Genomic DNA, 21,203 nt, shown 5'->3' with positions numbered 1-21,203 from the left:
TATAGTTTTATAGTCTGATTAAGACATTTTCCTCGGTGCTTTTAAAAAACATCCCACCTGATCTTCAGACCTCCTAGTCTGTCCTTTGGTCCAAGCATTGCCTTTTTTACTCTGAATTTCTTTCAGTTCATGCCAACAATTTTGCCACCAAAGGGTACAGAGGTGAAATATGACTAGGTCCCCACCGCTGTCAAGGAGCTTCGAATCTAAGTGGGTTGCTTTGGTATGGTCTAGGCAAAATACCTAAAACAAGAACAACTTAAAGAAGGAATCACTTTTAGAGGCTTTATGGAGAAAATGCCATCAGAGCAGGGCCCTGAGAGAAGACTATTGACAGGATGAGTTGAGAAGAATGCATCTCAGATACTGAGACAGCTTACATGAGTACGTGGAGGAAAGGGAAAAATATTAGGCACTAGATAATCAGTTTAAATGGAAGATTCCACAGAATGTTTGGAGTATAATTGTGTGACTTCAATCTGGATAGGTAGATTGATACTGGAATTAACAGTAGCAGCTTGGAGTTTATCTTTTACACAATATATATATATATAGTGTAACTGGAAGCTCGTGGCCCTCACAGCCCTTTATACCAATGCTTCCCAGTCTCTTTATTCATTTATTTATTTATTTTGCCTGGGAGCCTCTCCCCCACCAATTATCTTTTATACTTCTCTCAAACTTATGCAGTCTGCTATAGCAGTTGTCACGTTGGGGCAGCAGCCATTCACAAGGATGATTGGGTGAGGAAAGGTGGGGATGTCTGCTTTTGAGGAAAGCAACAAAATGCTTCTGGCCATAAATAAGCCTGATCTTGCTGGCCAGAAAAATGTTCTTTTACAGCCTAGATTGTCCATGAAGAATCTACAGCATCTCTGGAAACCTCTGTCCCAGCCACTCCCCATCCTCCCTCCCCTGAGTTTCTTCAAGAGGCATTTTAATCACCAATTGAAGAATTTCTTCTTTTCTACAGAACTAACCCTGCACTGCGCCTAGATAGAAGGCCTGGGCCTTATGGAGATTTGCCTTGGCTCCAAGGTCTGCTAAAGCGCGCCTTTGTGGGTGTCGTAGAGACCTGTGCCTTTGTGAGTCTTTGTGTAGATGTAAAAGGTGTCTATTTGCCAGACCTCCCTTTCTGACTGTTTAAAATCAATTGACGTTTTTTAGCAGCCAGGTTAGCAGCTAAGCTCTAAGGTTCTCTTTGATCTCTACTCAAATTAGTTGCTGTAAAAAAATCTTTCTGTATCTCGAGGCTTTGGGGGTTGCCATTCTTTCCACCAGAGGTTTCTCTTGCCAATTGTTTCTCCTCATTCTGACAGCGATCATGAGCTGACCAGCTTAGAAAGGGTCTTCTCTTCCTATTGTTGCAGGGAAAATAGAGAAAGTCAAACCTCCTCCATCCCCCACAACCGAAGGCCCCAGCTCGCAGTCTGATTTACTTCCCGAAGAGGCTGCCGGATCCCAGCGGCCCAAGAATCTGATGCAGACCCTCATGGAAGATTACGAAACACACAAATCTAAAAGGCGCGAGAAAATGGATGAGAGCAGTGTAAGTTTTTCTTTCCTTTCACTTACTTTAAGGCTTTGACTCTAGACCTGATAGGGTGGCAGGATATAGCCAGGGTTGTCTAGCTCCCAGTTTCAGACAATTTGAAAGGTTTCTTAACTAGTTTGGAAACGTGTAACTCTGTTTCTTTCTTTTTGTTTTACTGCTTGGATGCCAGAGTTTGTGCCAGCTGTACCCTTGAGCTCAGTTTTAGCTGTTTGATACAATCAGAGGCAGAGAGGGCGGAAAGAAGGGGAAGAGTTGGGATATCCACCAGAGGCCATTAAGGATAGCCTTCTAACAACAATTCTTGTTTAAAACCCCTCCTTGGCTTCTTCAGCAAATCTTTGGCTTTTCCAAGTAGCGTGATGATAGGAACCCTTCCTTGGGACTATCCATTTCAGTGCTCAACAGAATTCTTGGAAGAATGAATGTGGTTAGTAGTAGTTTCATATCATTGTGCTTGTTGTAGCAGGAAATGATGTAAAAAATGTAAAATGACTTTTTAACAAAAACACACTTTTCTGTTGAAGTCTAAACTCACACCTTGGGACATCTGCATTAACAGCATCCCCAAGTCATCTACTCAGCCATTTCTTGGACTTGGCTGTTGGGTTTTGAGCTCTAAATGCAGTTCTTTTCCAAATTAGCTTTCTGGGGGTTGATCCGACTCCTTAAAGCACTGGTCCCCAAGTTAAGGACCCATTCTCCCTTATAACCAGTTTCGGGGTTGACCTCCAGCACAACTTGCCTATCTATATCTCCTGAATCCACTCTGTTCTTCTGTAGGCTACTAACCCACCCTTATCTGAGCTTAGAGTTGACCCTTTCTGGGCAATTATAACCTAACCATTACCAGGGCGCTGGCAGTAGCCGCAGGGGCTGCTGGGGAAAATCCCCCCACAGCATACCCATCTCCTGTCCCCCAGAATCACCCAGTGGCTTGGCAGGTGGGCTCTCATCTCCAGGAATGGAGAAAGAGTTATTGAATTGGGGGCAGGGAAAAGTATATCTTATTGAAAAGGAAAAAAAATAGACAAAAAAGGTTGTGGAATATCTTAGCATTTATGAAATGTTCATGAAGAAACCTAGGAAAATGAGGGAGGAAGCATGATGGAAAGAATTTGGGCGACTATTAAGAAAAAGCAACAATATTTTTATTAGGACATAAGGCAGCATACACAGGATAAGGAGGAATGGACAAACAGTGACCTAACTTCAAATCTCACTGTGCTCTCTTTTCCCAAAAATACATTCCACTTCTGCATTTCCCTATTTCTGTCAAAGGTACCAGTAGCTTTCCATTAACTCAGATTCACAGCCTCTTTGGCCCATCATGGACTCCTCACTCCCTACAGACCTAATGGGTGCTAATAACTCTGGTCATTTCTCACTTTTTGATATCCCTCTCCTCTGTCCCCTTCTCTCTATTCAAACAGGCACCGCCCTATCTGAGACCTTCATATCCTCTCCCTGAACTATCCCAGGAGTCTCAAGGGTCTTCCCTCTCCTAATCAATCCCACAAAATACTGCCAAAGTGATTTTTTTTTTTTAAAGCATGGGTCTTCATTGGCACCCTATTGATTCTAGGATTAAATAATTTTTAAATTTTTATCTCATTTGTAATATCTATTTTTGTGGAGGTTTACAATATCTAAAAGTCATATGATAGCACAGTTTACAAATAAATACATGTATTCATATTGGGGTATATATTCAAATTTTTTTTTTACTGATAGGGATGTTATCAGATTTTGGAGACTATTACCTTTAAGGTTTATGAGCATGACTGCTACAAGAGTAATAATTTTAGGGGAATCATCCCTGTAAAACACTTCTGAATTATCTGGATTCCATGCTGGATGGAGCCTCCTCATGTCAATGCTACCTTCAACTATTGAATTCTTATTCAGGTAAACTAGAAGGCAAAAAGAGGTTTTATATCTGTGAGTTGAGCCAGATACTGAGAGGTGTTTGAAAAAAAAAATACTGGGTGTGATATATTAAAACTGACCTTCAATTATCAGCCAGAGGCCCCCACTTTTCCTGTGTGGCCATACCAGCACTTGCATCGAAAAGTGCCTTGGGTCCTACTCAATAAAATTGGAACTTGTCTATATTCGTGAATGAATGATTCTCTCCAAAGATGATTCATAAGCAGTTTCTACATTGCAAAACGGGAAGAAGGTAGGTCTGGAAATCTGCTTAATTTAGAGATCGAGGTAGTGGCGGGGAGGGTGGAACTGTTTGTCAGCCCCAGATTTCAAACTCTTACCCCAGTGTCTTCACTTGGCTAAACTCTGCTACGGGCGACCCTTTTAGAGCATATTCACCCAAATGCCACCAACAAGTCTTATTCCTTAACTTTAGACTCTCTATCCCTTAGGCTCTTTCTAGAATTCTCTGAAGCACCCTAGTCAGTCAGACCTTTCTGGAGGCTGTCACAGTTTTGAAAGTATTTCTCTTGGCTTCCTATTTATTTTCTTCTTTTAATCTTGCACAGTACCTAAGCAGCTCTGTGGAAAGGTAAGCCCAGCGACACACCCCATGCTCTCCCCTGTGGTATATGGATGTGCTTGGACAAATGTGAGCTGCTTTTGCACACACTCCCAACTAGAATGGTCTCTCCTTGCTGTTTCTGGTCTATGTCGTGGATTCTGCATCATTAGCAAGTGTTTCTGTTTTCAGTTTTGCCCCCACTTGGAGATTAGAAGGTTTCTTCCCTTTGAAGTCACGCACTGCTCAGTCTTAGCCGAGAGCTGGCCAGGCAGTGGGACCGCCAGTACTAACGGCCCGGACGGCGCTCCTGCAGCCCTCTCCCGCGGACGGCCGCCGCGGTGTAATTCACTTGTGACTGCTCAGCCGCCGGACAATTAGCACCAAGTGTGTTCGGTGGTCACCTTTGTCGTAATGAATTCATTTGGAATCTCCTCGGTCCTGTTACGTTTCACAAGCGCTATCTCAGTAAATGCTAGTGCAGAAGCTTCCCCGGGGCAGTTCATATTCCCCATGAATCCCAACCTCTGTCCACCCCTTCTCTTGGAAGAGGAAAGAGAACAACTAGCCAACCCTCTCTTGGATTAGAGATTAATTATTTTTACATTGTCCAAATTCAAGGAAACTCATTTTGTGCCATCAGAAAATCCCCAAATCCCAACAGAAAACCTACCTAGATCACTGCATTTCTCATTAAGGACCAAATCACCAAGAGCACTCACCACCGTCTCACCGTCCGTCAGGCCTAGGAGTGGGAGTGGGTCCCTCTCCCCCTGCCCCGCGTAGGAGGGTGGGCATTTATGTTTCATCAGTCTTGACTCTGTCCCCTACAGAGGCTCTCTGAGAGTCTTCATGGATCAGAACATGCGTTTGTTTGCTCTTGTGGCTCTAAGAAAGGACGGAGGAAAGAACATGTGCCGTGATAGGTGGATTAGGAGCGTCCTTAACCGCTTGGTGACTGCACCGTGCACCTTCTGTTGCCTTTAAGCCTGTGGCTGTGGCTGTCCTGTATTGATTCTGTGCACATGACCTAGTTCAAAGGCTAAAAATGTGGCTTCCCTGTTCCTGCACCTGCTCCAGGACCACCGCAGCTAACGCTAGAGCCGCCAGCGCCCTGCCCCTCTCTCCTTCCAGACGCTCCTTTGGGCGACTATCAGAAAATGACTGAGCACAAATTTGGCCACTTCCAGTGGCCTGAACCATTCCCTTCACCGGGAAAGTCCTGCCCTGGAGAAATTTTAAACCCGGACAAGCAAATCAGCCAGACTAAGCTTTGCAAATAGCCCCTCATCAATTTGTTCCTGAAAGTCGCAGTTGGCCTGTTGAGTTGTATTCAAAAGAACGTTTCTCTTGTGCTTCATGAGAGGAAGGCTCCATTTTCAAATGGTGGGTTGGCAGGCTTGTTGGGTATGTGTGCAAGTGAGGTGCATGTTCTTGGGGAAGACTAGAAAGTTGTGGTTTCTTTTCCCCTAAGCAAAGCTGACAGCTTGTTTAAAAAAATTATTCTTTGTGGTAGGACAACTGCTAAGATGAGGTTTCAGACCACTGCAGTTTCCGTGGTTTTAGTGGTCACTGTGGCATAGTGACCATTAGCCCAGGCCCCTCGTGATTTCCTTAGTCTTTTTTCTGCAACCTTCAAATGCCAAAGACTCCAGGCCATGAGTAAAAGTAAGTATGACGGTCCCACTGCATAAAGAAGCACTAAGGAGTAAGCGCTAAGTAGCTTTATATTAATACTCCCTTTTACTAAGCCTAGATAATTAGGTTATTAAGCTGCCCTAATAGCCAAGCGGACTGCTACTAAGTTAGGAGATTTGGGCTGTTTGAGTGAAGGAATGGCCCGTGGAGGCAGCCACTCTTACAAGAACCACTACTAACAATTTCAACACTCTGGCTATGTTCTAATTGGTGGGGAAAAAAAGGGCTGAAGAGATTAGAGAGGCTAAAGATTAATTAGACTAATTAGAGAGAGGATTGGAGGGGCCCATTCAATGGGGAATGGCCAAACAAGTTACGGTATTCAAGATGTGATGGAATTATTGTACTATGAGAAATTATGAAGGGAAAAGACTCGGAGAAACTCAGGAATGTTTGTATGAACTCATACAGAGGAAAGGAGAATCATTTCTATAATAACAATATCACAAATAACTTTGAATGACTCAATAATTCTGATCAATGCAGTGACTAACCACAATTTCAGAGGACTCATGATGAAACATACTGTTCACCTCTTGACAGAGAAGCAATAAACTTTTTTTTTAAACATTTATTAATATTTATTTTTTAGAAAAGTGCAATAAACTTTAAAATGTAGATTGGGTCTTTTTTTTTTTAACCTAGCCAATGTGAGAATTTATTTTGCTTGAATATACAACTGTAATGACTTTTGTTTTCCTTTATTTCTCAACTGGGCAGGGGAGTAGAGGAAAGGAACTGGAAATTTTTTTTTAAATTTTGAAAAAGAAAAAGAATCTTAGGCTAAAGCTCATCAGCAACCTAGAAACCCAAAATCTGCCCTTTGGGACTTCAAGGACTTTCTGTCTCCTTGGACCAATTTTTTTTTTCCTTTATAAATGTATACTTGGATAGTAAAATACTTTACTTTGTCCCAGAGCTACTTATACACATCTAGTTATAGTCATACTAGTGCCATTGATTTTACCGAAACCCCAAGCTCCAGATCTGTTTTTATCCTCACTCTTTTTAATACTTTTTATTTTAATATATTATTATAGATTAAACATATTGTAAAATTGTTGCATAGTGTATATATATACATGCACACATATATATGTATGTATGTGTGCATGTGTGTATATATATGTGTGTATATATATATATATAATCATAATCTTTTTTTATATTTCCAACTTCTCTTTTTATAAAGACTATGGGAGCTTCAGAATGTACCATTCAGATATATTGATTCTGATCCAACACCTAGCACAATGCCTGGTATGTGGGAGGCCGATAAGAAAAACAGAATCTCAAAAGATATTTTTATCTGGACCCCATCAAAGGTCAATGCAGCCCGGCAGAGCTGTGTGTTAACCATTCTACTCTGATAATCAGAGTAAGACTATATTGCTTTCTAATAAGAAAAGGTGTGGATCATAAAAGGGGTCAAAAGAGGAATCTCAGATTTTTATCTTAGATAGCCCAATCCAGTCTTACTGGCCTCCCACACTGGTACACAATAGGTGCCTAACACATGTTTATTGATTGATCAAACTCTTTCATCATTAATCTCAAAGTAGTATTAATATGTGTGTAAATAGGAGTTAGAGGGGTGCTGCAGACCCAGGCCACAGTCTAACACACGACATTCAGCCTTGCTTACATTGACTCTCTTCCTCTGACTCATCCTTTTGAACACTAGGCAGGCTTGCATTCAGACTTTGGGTCTCCTACCACTCCTTCCTCTCTAATGGACATTATCACTCTTTAGGTGACTCAGTTCCTTCCAAGCACCCTGTACCGGTTGGTCACCAACCTCAAGAGGATACCTTGATCCTTCTGAATAAATACGACCTTGAAATTGTAGGCAGCTATATTCTGGCATAGCTACTCCTTTTTTTCAAGTGTGTCCCCAAATCTGTCATTTCTAAAGTATTACAGCATGCCATTCTGTGGCTTAGATCATTTCCCTTTCTGCCCCAATTATTGCTGTTGCAATGGCTTTCACAGAAGTGAATTGCTTCAACCTTTCTTATGTGGAAGCTAGGGATGGTCCTAATAGTGGGGTTTTAATAAATCATAGTGACTAATGATACAAATTCTTTTTATCTTTTTTTAAAAACTTTTTCAAGTAACTTCTCCCACACACTTCCTGGCAGCTTGGTCTATTGAAAGGAAAATTTTTTTGTGGGGAAGCAATTTTTTTTTTCTTATGCTGTTTCTCCTACTCAGGCACATCCTAGGATCCAGCCTTGTGGTAGAACATTTATAGAGAGCCTTAAGTTCATTGAATAAAGTTTAGTTTTTTCCCTTAACATTGTCCTTGCTTAATCTGACATTTATATATCAGTAGTAAAACATTACCAGGTACTTTTCTTCAAATTTGATTTTTAAGTTGTTTTACAGGCATTTATCATCTCCCTTCCAAGCACCCCTTTGGACTAATCAGTAAAATAAAAACCCTCATATATGTGTGGTCCCACAAAACAAATTTTCATGTTGGCCGTGTCCAAAAATGTATGTCTTTGTTCTGCACTTTTAGTCCAGAACTTCTCCATTAGGTGTGTTACATCATTAGTTCTCTGCACTCCTGCATTGAATAGTTTTCACATCTTTTCAGGATTGCTTTTCTATGTAATGTTTCATTTTGTAAATTGTTTACCCAATCTGTTCTCTCCAGTCTGCTGTTCATAGAGAGTTTACCGGCTACCTCTAAGACTATCTATTTTGTCGTTTCTCATGGCACAAACTAATATTCCACATTTCTCAGTTGGGTTAGTCATTCCTCAAGAGGTGGGCACTGCCTTAGTTTTCAGTTTGGGGCTACTATGAAAGGAGCAGCGATAGATGCTTTTTTGTGTGTGTACACCTAGGTTTTTTCCTCCTTCTTTGATCTCAGGAGTGTGGACTTAGTAGCGATATAGCTGGGCAAAGGCTTATGATGTCAGCATGAAGTGTTAGCAATCCATTATTGTTTTCTGAAGCCCATCCTTGGCATCAGTGCTTTCCCTGTGGACTGACCTGGCATTATAAAATTCCCATTTTTAATGGCCCTTTGATAAACGATCCTTGCCGAAAGAGTACAGCAGTAACACAAGCCATCTGTGACGAATGAAGTACAAGTCCTAACCACTCAGGTAACTTTGGAACTCTCTTTGAAGCTTTTCGCATTTAGTGTCCACATCATCTGGTCAGTGTTCCAGCAACTATGTCCTCATCTAACCATTTGGGAGGGAGACACTGTTCATGTCCCTAGCGAAGTCGTGCTCTCCTAAACCCAAATGGCAGCTTCTTTTGAAATGGCCTTCAATATAGACACAACTTGCATTTGAATCAAATCTAGATATTTTGTTAAAATGCAAGTTGTAGCACTATGTTTGGGGTAGGAGTCAAGGAAAAATGAAACAAAGTTCTCAGGCTGGAGATACTAGGAATTCCCTGGGATTCATCTAACCCAAGTCTTTTCTCCTAAAAGCAAACAAAGGTGTCAGTAACTGGCTGGTGACATACAGTAAAACCTTGTTAATTCAAAAAGCAAAGAGCTGGAAAATATTTTGAGTTAACCAGGTTTGGCTTAGCTGATATTTTTATTAAAAGGAAAAAAAAAAAGGACATCTCACTGTTTCAAAACACATACAACTTTAAATAAATATCAGCTTACTCAAGCCTTTACTGTATTTGTTATTGCCTCCTAAAACCACTTCTGAAAAGCATCAGTCCAATCACACGGAGGTAGACTTGCTCTCGGCTATGGGTGGTTTTAAAATGTTGGCATGCCTGTTCAGTGTACTAATGTTGGTCTTTTCCCTCTCTACCAGTATACCTGTAAATTACTGTCTAACAGCAAGGTTACTTCCGAGGTACTTTTCAACTTGCCTTTCTTGCTTTCTCCTTGCATGGTATTTTATAAATGCATGCTGTTTTGGCTTGATGCTTCATGTTGGTTGTGCTTCTCAAATACTTTGAAAGAGCCAAATTTGTAAATTGGTATGGGTACTCTGTCAATAAAGATGGAGGTTCCTCCACACCGGAACCATTTCATGAACTGCCATTGGGCAGCAGGGTCAGGGGGTGGTGGTAGGGTGACGAGGCTCTCCGAACTTACCTAGGCTGGTATAAAAGATATACCTTCCAGTGTTAGGCTCCAACTCCAAAGGTTCTGACTTTTTCCAGTACCCATGCCCCTTGGCATTAGTAAACTTGCTTCTTACTCAACATGAAGGAATAGGAATTTTAGAATGTATAATCAATATGCACAAAGAAAATGGATTAATCCATTTTAATAGGATGATATAATTATTGAGAGAATGTTCCCTTACTTCCTTGACAAGCTTCTCTTACACCTTGTGGGTCCTTGTACCCTGTGTTAGGAATCCTTTCCCTACATGATAAGATATAACAGATTGTGCTCTCCCCAGATATGTCCTCCAAGCAGGTCTTCATCTTTTTTTTTTCTTTTTTTCCTGTTACCACTGATCTCCTTCTCAGAACAATGTTTTATTTGTTTAAAAATATGTAGTGTTAGAAAAGAAATCAATTATGTCAAAATAGTTATCAAAATATAGTCTAAAACCAACTCATGGATCCAGGTTAAAAATCCCTGTTTTTGAGAGTCCAGAGTTATCCCTATGCTACAAAGGCATGAGTGGAGATCTTAACAAATTCCAAGGGAGAAACATTATCTCCCACCTTTTTTCTTCTGTTTGCCCTTTTCCGATTTTTAGTAAAATCTGTAAAGGGTAAGAGAATGGCTATGTTGTGTTCAACAAGATAGTGCTGTGTTGTGTGGTGTGCTGGGGGTGGAGGAGTGCCTTTTCGTTGGTTACCAGCACTACTAGGTAGTGCTTTAACAGATGGGCATTAATTAATGAACTTTTTGAGTCTGGGTATTCGGTCATGTTGCTCTAGATTGCCAGTGTTCAAATTGCTTTCCCTCTGACCCCTTCAGCTTTGAGTTCACTTGGAAATGTTGCTCTTTGAAGGAAATTCTCCAAACAGTCCATTCTACAAGCTTGGATTTGGCACGCCTCATCACAAAAATCCTTTTGACTTCTCTCTAGTAGTAGATGGTCCTGTTTTCCCACATGTCTATAAGTTCATTATTCTTACAATGAATAATTCTAAATTAGAATCCCTGCTCCATCCCCAAAGAAAACCTTGAGGTTGAATTTACACTCCTATATCTTGGAAGTTTCCATAGACCCTCTACTTAGAAGAAATATTATGTGAAAGGTGTCTCTTGCCCTTTTCTGAGACTTTCTTCTAGTTCCTTCACTTGGCTACTTCTGCACTGGTAAAATGATTGTTTTTGTAAGTAATCTGTAAGAACGTGTGCTTGGTTTCATTTTTTAAAAAAGTAATATCCTTCATTTTTCCAATGTAGAAATAGTTATGCTCTAAATGTGGCTTAGAAATGTATAAACATTTGGGTTTCTCTTATTTTTTTTTTTAAATCTTTGTTATTCAAAAAATATGGTTAAAGGCACTGTACACATGCGTGTTTTCCAGAGACATTCAATGAATGTTGGGAATCTAATTACATATACTTTCCTTAGCATGTAATAGTGAGATTTCTAAACTTCATGTAGAAGAGGAGAGTCTGAGTTAAACATCCCAGTCAAGTGGCTCTCTCGACTCCAATGCTGTAGAGAGATTGCTATAAATCTCATACAGAACGAGAGTTAAAACATCCCAGGTTGGGGGCAGTGGATGGAGAGCCAGGCCTAGTGACAGGAGGTCTTGGGTTCAAATCTGGCCTCAGACACTTCCTAGCTGTATGACCTGGCAAGTCACTTAACCCCCATTATCTAGTCCTCACCACGCATTTGTCTTGGAATTGATACTAAGACAGAAGGTAAGGGATTTAAAAAAAAATTTTTAAACCCATGAAATAAAATCTGTAGGACTATACCAAGGATACCAAACATTGGTAAAAATAAAGATGATTTTTTTTTTCTCCATCCAAATTCACAAACTCCCTGAAATTTATCCACTGGCATAAACCCCAGCAGCTTAAGAAACTTCTGCCTAAAAGTGAGAAAGGCTTGGGGATTCCTTTCACACATAATTTCCTTTAATCCTAAGAAAGTAGGAAGCAAGAAACAGCACCAGACCTCAAGTCAAGAAAGCCTGCTCTGAATTCTACCATTTTTAGCTGTGAGGCCCTGGGCAGGTCACTTAAACTTTCTGAGCCTCCTGTTCTTCAACTGTAAATTGGGGTTAATATCTATACAGTCTCTGCTTCCCAGGACTGTTGTGAAGAAAGCAAATAAATAAATGCTTATTTTCCTTCAAAAGCGTACCATAGAGAACTATAGAAATAAATAAGTTATTTCCATCTTATATTAGAAAACAGAGCCTGAGAGTTAAATGACTCCACTAAGGTCACCCAATAGCTAAGTGGTGGAACTGAGCCACCCAGGCTTTATGCCCCCTAAAGTCCCCTTGGTCTTCCTACAGCACCTTGACCTCCCTTTGTGGGACAGGTGTGTGGTTTGTTAATGGCCACTGAAGTAGCCATAAAGAGCTAAGCCCATTTGGTTCTCCTCCCTTTTCTATCACTACCCTTTGCAAAATGGCCATCTTGGATTCTAATGAGAAAATCCTGCATTTTGGGGTCCAAGGGAAGTCATCCATTTCGAAAAGTGCTGTCTTTTGTCAGCCCACATTCCTGCATAAACACAGCACTCTACTCTCTTGTTTTCATTTACCTTCCCTCAGAAATCTAATCCTGTTCAATATCTCCTACATCAATATCTTTCCTATACCCTCTGCCTGAATAAATGTGGTTTCCCCAGTTTCATAATAATAATTAAAAACAAACAAACAAACCTGGCTGCGCCTCCTCGTGGATGCTTCCCTTATCAGTCAGTCCTCCTAGAGAGATGCTCCGAGTAAGAAGGCTGCCTGCCCCTTGTGAGCTGAGGCAGCAGCCAGACTGTGATCCCCGCCTTTTCTCATCTGTAAAATGGGGATAATAGGAATGATAGCACCTACCTCACAGGGTTGTTGTGAGGATCGCTACTAACAAAGTGCCCACCAAACTTCAAAGAGCCATGCAAATGCCAGCTACTTCACACGTGAAAATGGTGTTGATGCCAAATGCAAATTTTGTGTATGTGTAATTATTAATTAACATGCTCTCGTTGCTTTACTGGCCTGAAATCACATTTGGCTGCTTATATTTTCTTTTAATATCTTGCTTTGAATGCTCCTCTTTGCTTGTCTTGCTCTTTTCTTTCTTTTTTTTTTTCTTTTACTTAATACACCTGAAGTTTCTTTTCTTGGACTTTGGGTGACAGGTATTGGGCCTGGGCTAACACTTAGTGTCTTTCCTCATCATTACTAATAATTTTCCCTGAAGCTACGAGTTTTCTCCCTTCTTTTTTTTTCCTCCCAAGTTAGAAAATAAAATAGTGGGTCATCAGCTTGACTTCTTATCATTCATTGAACTCCTTTAAGGTATCTGGCTTTTATTCAGGTATGTACCCATTTTACTCTCTAGAGCTGAGACAACTTCTGGGGTTCACAGATTTTGATAGATTCTGCCCTCTTCCCCACTGGTTTAATTTGGATTTGGCCGATGGCTTACGAGGATCCGCCTTCTGTCCTCTTGTTTACGGAGAGGCCCGGCGCTTCTTCGTCAGAAGAACGGTGTCTTGTTGGTGACATGCCAAGAGGTGCTTTATCATTCTCTAGATAATGGGCTAGAGGTGAGACCAGTTCCATTGGTCATTGGGACCCCCAGCCGTGCGGTCAGCGCCTTCTCTGCAGCTCCCAAGTGACCGGGCCGGCTTAGAGGAGGGACGTGGCCCGGCCACCAGCTCGCAGGGCATTCGTTAGGCTGCACTGATAAGGGTTCTAGGAAGTCTTCAGAATATTTCCCCCAAATGGTCTAGGATTCTTTGTGATCCCAGGCCACAAGGAATCAGGACACCTTTAGTACCTAAGATGTCTGCATTCGCAATATGCTGGGCCTATGGATTCCTCTCAGTGCCCCAAGGATTATCCTCAGTTTCCCCTGGTGTCCCCTAAAAACAAAGCGTACGCTGCCATTAAAGCTGCTCGCTGGGCCCCCTCTGTGTTGCTGCTGTTCACACAAGATTCTGGACTGAACTTAAGGGAAGTAAAAAGAGAAAATAAGAATGGAGAGGGCCATGTCTTGTGGACCCCCTGATGACACAGATCTGCTTTTCTTTCCTTCCTGTAGGTCCTTGAGGCCACGCGGGTGAATCGCCGAAAGAGTGCTCTCGCCTTGCGTTGGGAAGCAGGAATCTACGCCAACCGGGAGGAGGAGGAGGATGAATAAAACGCTTCTCCACCAAGACTGTTTGATGCATGGAACAAGAAACCCCACCCCCGTCCCCCAGAAAGGAGAAAAGAAAATAACCTTTTTGATGAAATATTTATTAAGGAGTAAACAAGCTCAGTGATTTAGACCAGAAAAACACTGCAATAGATATCTTTGGGAGGAAACTTAAAACAAACAAAAACAAAACAAAACAAAACAAAAAAAAGGAAACTCATCTACCGAACCTTCAGATCATTTACCCCACGGGGGTAAAAAGAGATCCAGAGAGGAATCCTGTGACTTCTTGGGCCTTTCCAAAAGGAGGATATCACCAACATCAATAAGAGTAGCAACAGCTGTGGTGCCTACAGCAAGGAACCATTGAAGGTCAACGCAATTACAAATGGCGGAAACCGAACAGATCAATGTGCTTCCTTTGAACAGGACTCCCTGCCTAGCTTTGTGCTAAGGAAGAACAAGCAGTCCGTGATGGGCTCTATCAAAAAGGCACATCTTGTGCAGGAGCAGTTTAGCAGGGCACATGGTATTCCTTTGAATCCTCCTACAGTCTCATTGCCCCCATTCCCCATGCTGTGCTAGGAACATCATGATCACCCCATCATGAGATCAACAGCCATAAATAGAATGGTATTGCTTTTTTTTTTTTTTTCTCCAAAGAGAGGAAAAGCGACTCTCTTTCTCTTCATTTAACTTTTTAAACATCAGGAATTATCACTGCAAAAATATACAATCTGCATTTTACAATCAGTATACTTAATAAAGTATTTCTTCCTATTATAAACACAATCTCTTTGAGACGAGGAGGTTGAAGAATGGCAGGGAGGGGAGCCAACACAAATGAATTATTTTAGCTTTAGGATCCTGTCTGCTTGTAATATTGACTGGTCTCCAGTTCCTGAGAACATATTTACAGAATTATGTTTCTTAATATAAAAATCTGTATTTAGTGGGCAACAAGTATTTTTATGATGGGAAGGGGGCCGTGCTCATGTACAGTCTTTACATGTTGAACAAAATGATTCAGAAGGTTTAGGGGTGGGAGAATAAATATAGTTTTTAGAGTGGCAATAATTGAAAACAATAAAAAGGGGGGGCACATTTTGACTTAGATGTGTTAAACAAGAAGAAAATAGCTGTGTTTTTAACTATATTTTGTAATGACAAAGCAGGCCTTGGAGAGAGTGTGGAAATGGAAATCTTTGGATTTCCAGAATGTGAAAAATTTGAGAGGTCTTGGAAGTAGAGAGAAGAAGGAGAAAGGAGAGGAAAAGAGGTTATTTTTGCTGTTCAACCAGTGTTTTTCAGAATGATATATGGAGACGCATAAAATGGGATTTTGAAGGATTGGAGTCAGCTACAAATACTAAAAAAGAGTGTCTGTGTGTGTGCGTGTGTGTGTGTATGCATGCATGCACATGTAAAAACATAGTGTGTGTGTGTGTGTGTGTGTGTGTGTGTGGAAATTCCAGAATGACCTTGGGTTAGGATTGTAAAATTATTTTCTCCAGGGCTGTTTGCCAGCTACCGGAGTGATTGAGAATTTCTTTTTTATGAAAAGGGATATAAAGGCACTGAGTTGAGGCAGTATTTGTAATATTAAATTGACCTAACATGGTATTTGCATGAGTCCCAATTGCAATGTTTTGAGGCAGTTTTGTAAATTGACATTTAGGGGAAAGATTGTGGTATTTATTCTTGTGCATTATATTCATAGGTAGATTAGAGGATGCTGGTTTTACTCTTTCATTTAAAGCAATATAATGATGATATTCTACAATTGGGTGCCATAATATCTGGAAGAGATTTTTTTTTTATCCTGACAATGAGGAAACAATAGCCTGCTTCCTTTTCTTCATGACTAGTATTTTTATTTTTTTAAGGTAATAATTAAATTTAGTCTCACTAAAATTCACTCCTACCTTGTTCCTGGCATGTCACATGATATGTGTGCTGCTCAAACAGGGAGCAATTTCACTTATGATAAATTCCACAGTGTATCTTTTTTTTTTTTTTAAGTAGATAACATAAGTGTTGACTTTGGGGGAGGGGGGCACTGTATAAGCAAAAATGGTATTAGCAAAGGGGATAGAAATAGTGGACTGCCAAAGAGCTGTCTGTCTGAAGCCAATTTTTAGAAACGTGAACCAAAAATTGCACCTGCTGTTAACCTGATGTATCTGAACCTGTGGATTTTGTTTTGCTTTCTCGAAATAATAAAGTGAAATTTCTTTGAGTGCTGTATTGTCCATAGAAATAAGCAAACAATTCCAAACTGTAGTAACTAGAAACCTCTTTGATGTTTTTAAGACTGACTTGATCTCGATTTGAATTTTGGGATTTTATTTTACTTTTTTTACAAAGAACTTATGTACACATTAAATTCTCTCACTTTCGAGAAAACATGCAGGTAGAAGGGTATCTAATGCACCCCAGTTTGCATCTCCAGCAGAAGACATCTCCAGCTCCTAGACCCACCAAGAATTTTATAACTAAAAAGAAACTTGGAGGTCATTGAGGCTAATGCTTTTTTTTTGATGGATTAGACAACTCAGGCTTAAATGGTTTGCCTGGAGTCACACCAAATGATACCACGACAAAGCCAGACTTGAAGCCCAAGTTCCTGATTCCTCACATCCAGCATTTATTCTGTTCTAAGATGCCGCCTTTCTGGCTGAGATTTACTCTCATTCCTCACTGGGAGGACTGACTGCAAATTAGAATTCCCTTAGAGCATCTGGATTTTCCAGAATGCTTATTCATCTTGCAAGAAAGAGATTTAGTCACTGGGAAAAAGAACTCTTTTTTTTTTTTAAGTGAAAAAATAAATCCTGCTTCTGTGGCTTACTTCCCTCCCAGCCCCCAATTCTGTCATCTCCCTAAATACCCCAGAAAAAAACACTCAAAGTATATGGAATATGTGTATCATTGATGAACTAAAGGCTATCTTCCCCCCACTCCTCCCAAGCACACAATGCGGAGTGCACTGATTCTGGAATCTGAGAATGTGGGTTCAAATCCTGCCTTTTGGTGTTTTATGACTCATGTGACCAGAAACAAGACAGTTTAATATCCAACCCTCCAGGGTCCTGTCTGTTCAGTGGCTGATGTGACTGGTGGACTCTGGCCTCCCCACCTTTGATTTTTCATCCCAAAATTAAACAGGGTTTTCTCACAGCAGGAGGAGGCATGGGCTGTGTACCCATTGGATAAAACTATGCAGTTTACTCTCTTTGTCATTATCACTTGCATGTTATCACGTAGGTGTTTATATATATTATATGTACATGTGTATATGCATATACACAGTGTACACACATACAGATATGCTTACATATATACACACATATATGAAATTCAAAGAAGGAATACTATTACAGAATTAATGCTATGTCCACGGAAAAACAATACCTTTCTCCAACTAAAGAATGGATGTAATGAAAACTGCATTGGGGAGGGGGAAATAGCTTCAGGATTACATTCAGTGAATATATCCAGTTTTTGGTTCCAGGACTAATTTCCTGAACTGTTATTCAGTGAGCTGCCAAATTTTGATTTTTGTCTTGCTCTTGATTAATATTATGTTAAAAAGAAGAGGAAAAAACAAACCAAAAAAAAAAAAAAAGAGGAACAATATTTTTGTTCAACAAAACAGCTGTGGGCGGTTGGTTATGACCTCTCCATCATACTGTATACCTGGCTTTCTGTATATGTTAACCTCTTAAATGTAATTATCCCGCTTCTGTTTTATAGTGACTGTGAGACATACAATGCAAGTATATAATTATTTTCTCATTAAAACCAAAGCCTGTGTTGTGTTTCTATAAATGACTTCTGTTTAAATCTCGGTCACTAACATTGGCCTGGAGAGATGGATCCAGGAGCAGAAAGGAAACCTGAATGAAGGCAGTTTGGGAATTCCAGGCTTTGAGGATGAAAAACCCTCTCGTGTGTCAGTCCAGAAAGTGGCCAACTCAGAGCTCAGGACGTACCATGAATGGGCACATCAAGAATAGAGAGTGAGGGTCCCCAGAATAAATAATTTCCCAGGTCCTCTGCTGGTTTGGGAAAAGCCTGGGAACCCCATCAGAGTATCCCCACCTACCTCTTTTGTTGCTGCCTTTTTTTTTTTAAACCCTTATATTCCATCATAAAAGAGTCAATACCATGTATTGGTTCCAAGGCAGAAGAGCGGGTAAGGACTGGGTATTGAGGGGTTAAGTGACTTGCCCAGGGTCCCCCATCAAGGATGTATCTAAGGCAAGATTTGAATTTGGGTTACCATCTTTCGAACTTGCCATCTCTTCACCCGGCTTTCAATCCACCGAGCCACTAATTGTCCCCAGCCCATCATCATCTCTTGGTTCATTCCATCCTTACCACTCCCCTTCTCTCTCCTTCCTTCACCCCAGTATTGAAATCTCCCTGAAAACAATCTAGAAAAAAATAACCAATGTATAGAATCATTGCTGAAGCCTATGAAACATTCTGTTAGGGGAGAAGGAAGGGCTTCATTATTTGCTTTCCACAGATACCCTCCTCAGAAAATATCCCGACTTATTTGCCTGAATTAAAATCAATCAGCATTTTATTCAGGGCCTGCTAAGGATCTGGCACTTGAAAGGAAGAGCAAAAATGAATCAATTCAAAGATGGCAGCTGGAATACACAAAGTATAAACTTTTACGATGTAGTTTGCTGGAGTTGTTTAATAATTCCAAAAATGATAAAAGAACCCTAAGTTTCCTGAATTAAATTATTCACTTAGTATTTATTTGGGTCTACTATGTAATGCAATAACCTAGCTAGCTTCTAGTGAAGCTCATTTTCATGACGGAAGATTTGTGGAATCTTGGCTACTTTTAGTTCTAAATAGTTCAAACACCCATTAATAAAACTATTAACTGAAATGGATCATCATGGATGTGATTATTTTGTTTTTCTCCTTACAAAATAAAATATCAATGGGATTTGGGATTTCAGTAGGGATTCCTTGCTAAGAGATTACAGTTTGAATTCTTTTGAAATGGTCCCTAAAGAAGATTGTTTTGGTATATACCCAATTCCTAATATACAGTAGACACTTAAAGTCTTGGTGATAGAAAATGTTTACTTAATTAATTTAGAATGATTGATTAATTTGAACAAGGGTGATATTTAACAATTGTCACCACAGGCCTCCAAAATCTGATCTTAGATCCAATCCGATGAACTGGGATTTCCTTGATTGGGGAACAAGAGGCATAACTTTTTTTTCCTCCTTAGCATGTGAGGGTGTAACTGAGAAAATGAACCAATTAAGAATTAGTTAACTAATTAAATTACTAACTCAGAGACCGTCAGGCCCCATTTCAAAACCAGAGGAAGCCAAAGCCAGTTAAAAAACAAAACTAATTGTGATAATTTACATTTGTGTGGCACTTTACATAAAATCACTTTCTATGTTCGATGCTATTTCTTAACACCCTGAGGCAATCAGGGTAATTTTTATCCCCACTGAACAGATGAAAAGGATGAGACTTATGAGTCCCACACCTAGTAAGTAGAAGCACCAAGATTATAGTAGGTCCTCCAACTGCAGGTCCTAGCACCATTTTTTTTTTTTTTTAATTATAGTAACTGCCTCACAAAACATGGAATCCCAACTCTTCTTTGGAGTTTAAATTAACCCCAGTCATTCCAATAGGAACACTGAGGGGACGGGAGAGGGAGAAAGATCCAAAAGGCATAATATTCAATAAATAAAGTGGCAATAAATTGGTCATTTACAGTGTCTAGTATGTCCTAGAAGTTGAATAAATAGTTCCAATGGGATTAAGTATTTTAATTTTAAAAGTCAAAATGGGACCAAAATTAAGAAACGATATGGCCCATTTTATTTATGGTGTAACAGAGAGGAAGCCAGATTCAGAGCCAGAAAAACCTAGGCTCATGGCTTCTTTCTAATACATATTCACCGGGTGACTAAGCAAATCACTCAAAGGGTGCTCTAGACGCTCACGTTTCTGAGAAGGGATGGATCTGCTTTGGTGCAGGGAGTTTCTTCACCAAGGAGTTCCCATACTGAGGGAAATAAGGCCAATTCCCATCTCTTATCATCCCCGATAGACACACATATGATAGAATCCAAGCAAACATTATTCTTGTATGCTTTCCAATGCCCAGCACAGGCTATTTATTTTAATGAGTGTTGATTGAATCATCGAGAAAATTAAAAGGTTGGACCATGTAGGTCCCAATGTGTTTATATATATATATATATATACACACATACATATATATATAATGTATAATACAAGTATATAATATATAATGGTATATACTAATTACAATATAATATTAATTATAAATACTGAATATTTAAGTATTATGTTTTTAGCTACTTTCTAAAGCCTTAGAACTTGATAAACGGATGGCAAATCAGAAGTAGTGTATCTCTGAAATATAAATCCACGGGAAGATTGTTCATTTTAATCCTCTTTTAACAAAAGTGGAATCAGCACATTTTTCCTAGAAGGTTCACTTCCTACCGTGAGTCACATCCATCTACATGAGATCATCTTTCCTATTGGGCAGATCTGACCAGAATCCCATCTAACAGCTCCACATCCCCCCAGCTCCCCCAAAAAGCAGCATTGTGCCTTGAGAAAGGATTCTGGAGGAAGCTCCAAGGCAGTAGAAAGAAATGCTCCCAGGTCATAAGTGGTAAAGCCCTGAGGACTTTCTGTAAGAAACAGATTAGAACTAGAATATGGGTTTTTAACCTGGGGGCTAAGAACTTGTTTGTAAAATATATATTTTGATAGCCAATTCAATATAATTGGATTCCTTTATAATCCTGCATATTACGTTCATTTATTTTTTTTTATGGAGTGAGTTAATTTATCTTTTTTTTAATTTAAAAAATTTTTATTTTGAATATTTCCCCCTAGTTACATATTTCATGTTCTTTCCCTCTCCCCAAACCCCTCTAACCCCCCCGTAGCTGAAGCACAATTCCTCTGGATTGTATCCTTGATCAAGACCTAATTCCATATTACTGATAGTTGGACTAGAGTTATCGTTTAGTGACTACATCCCCAATAATATCCCCATCAGCCCATGTGTTCAAGCAGTTGTTTTTCTTCTGTTTCTCCTCTCACAGTTCTTCCTCTGAATGTGGCTAGTTTTCTT

At 40.0% G+C, this 21,203-nt stretch overlaps 1 protein-coding gene across 2 annotated transcripts in view; it reads left to right on the top strand.

Annotated features, from left to right (window-relative positions):
- The window catches only part of PALM2AKAP2 (PALM2 and AKAP2 fusion), a 532,981-nt gene extending 515,122 nt beyond the window's left edge, over positions 1-17,859 (top strand). The window contains exons 10-12 of one of the 2 annotated variants that reach the window (XM_044660528.1): positions 1,371-1,549; positions 9,542-9,583; positions 13,933-17,859. In XM_044660528.1, coding sequence (XP_044516463.1) covers positions 1,371-1,549; positions 9,542-9,583; positions 13,933-14,031 — 320 coding nt within the window. In that variant the 3' untranslated portion in view covers positions 14,032-17,859. The remainder of the gene's footprint in view (positions 1-1,370; positions 1,550-9,541; positions 9,584-13,932) is intronic. The other variant, XM_044660536.1, reaches the window with a different exon arrangement.
- Positions 17,860-21,203: the final 3,344 nt, after the last annotated feature.

The sequence above is a fragment of the Gracilinanus agilis genome, chromosome 1 (genome assembly GCF_016433145.1).
Source record: "Gracilinanus agilis isolate LMUSP501 chromosome 1, AgileGrace, whole genome shotgun sequence".
Classification (NCBI taxonomy): Eukaryota; Metazoa; Chordata; class Mammalia; order Didelphimorphia; family Didelphidae; genus Gracilinanus; species Gracilinanus agilis.
The sequence above is the reverse complement of the archived record's forward strand: the minus strand, read 5'-3'. Positions and strand labels throughout refer to the sequence as shown.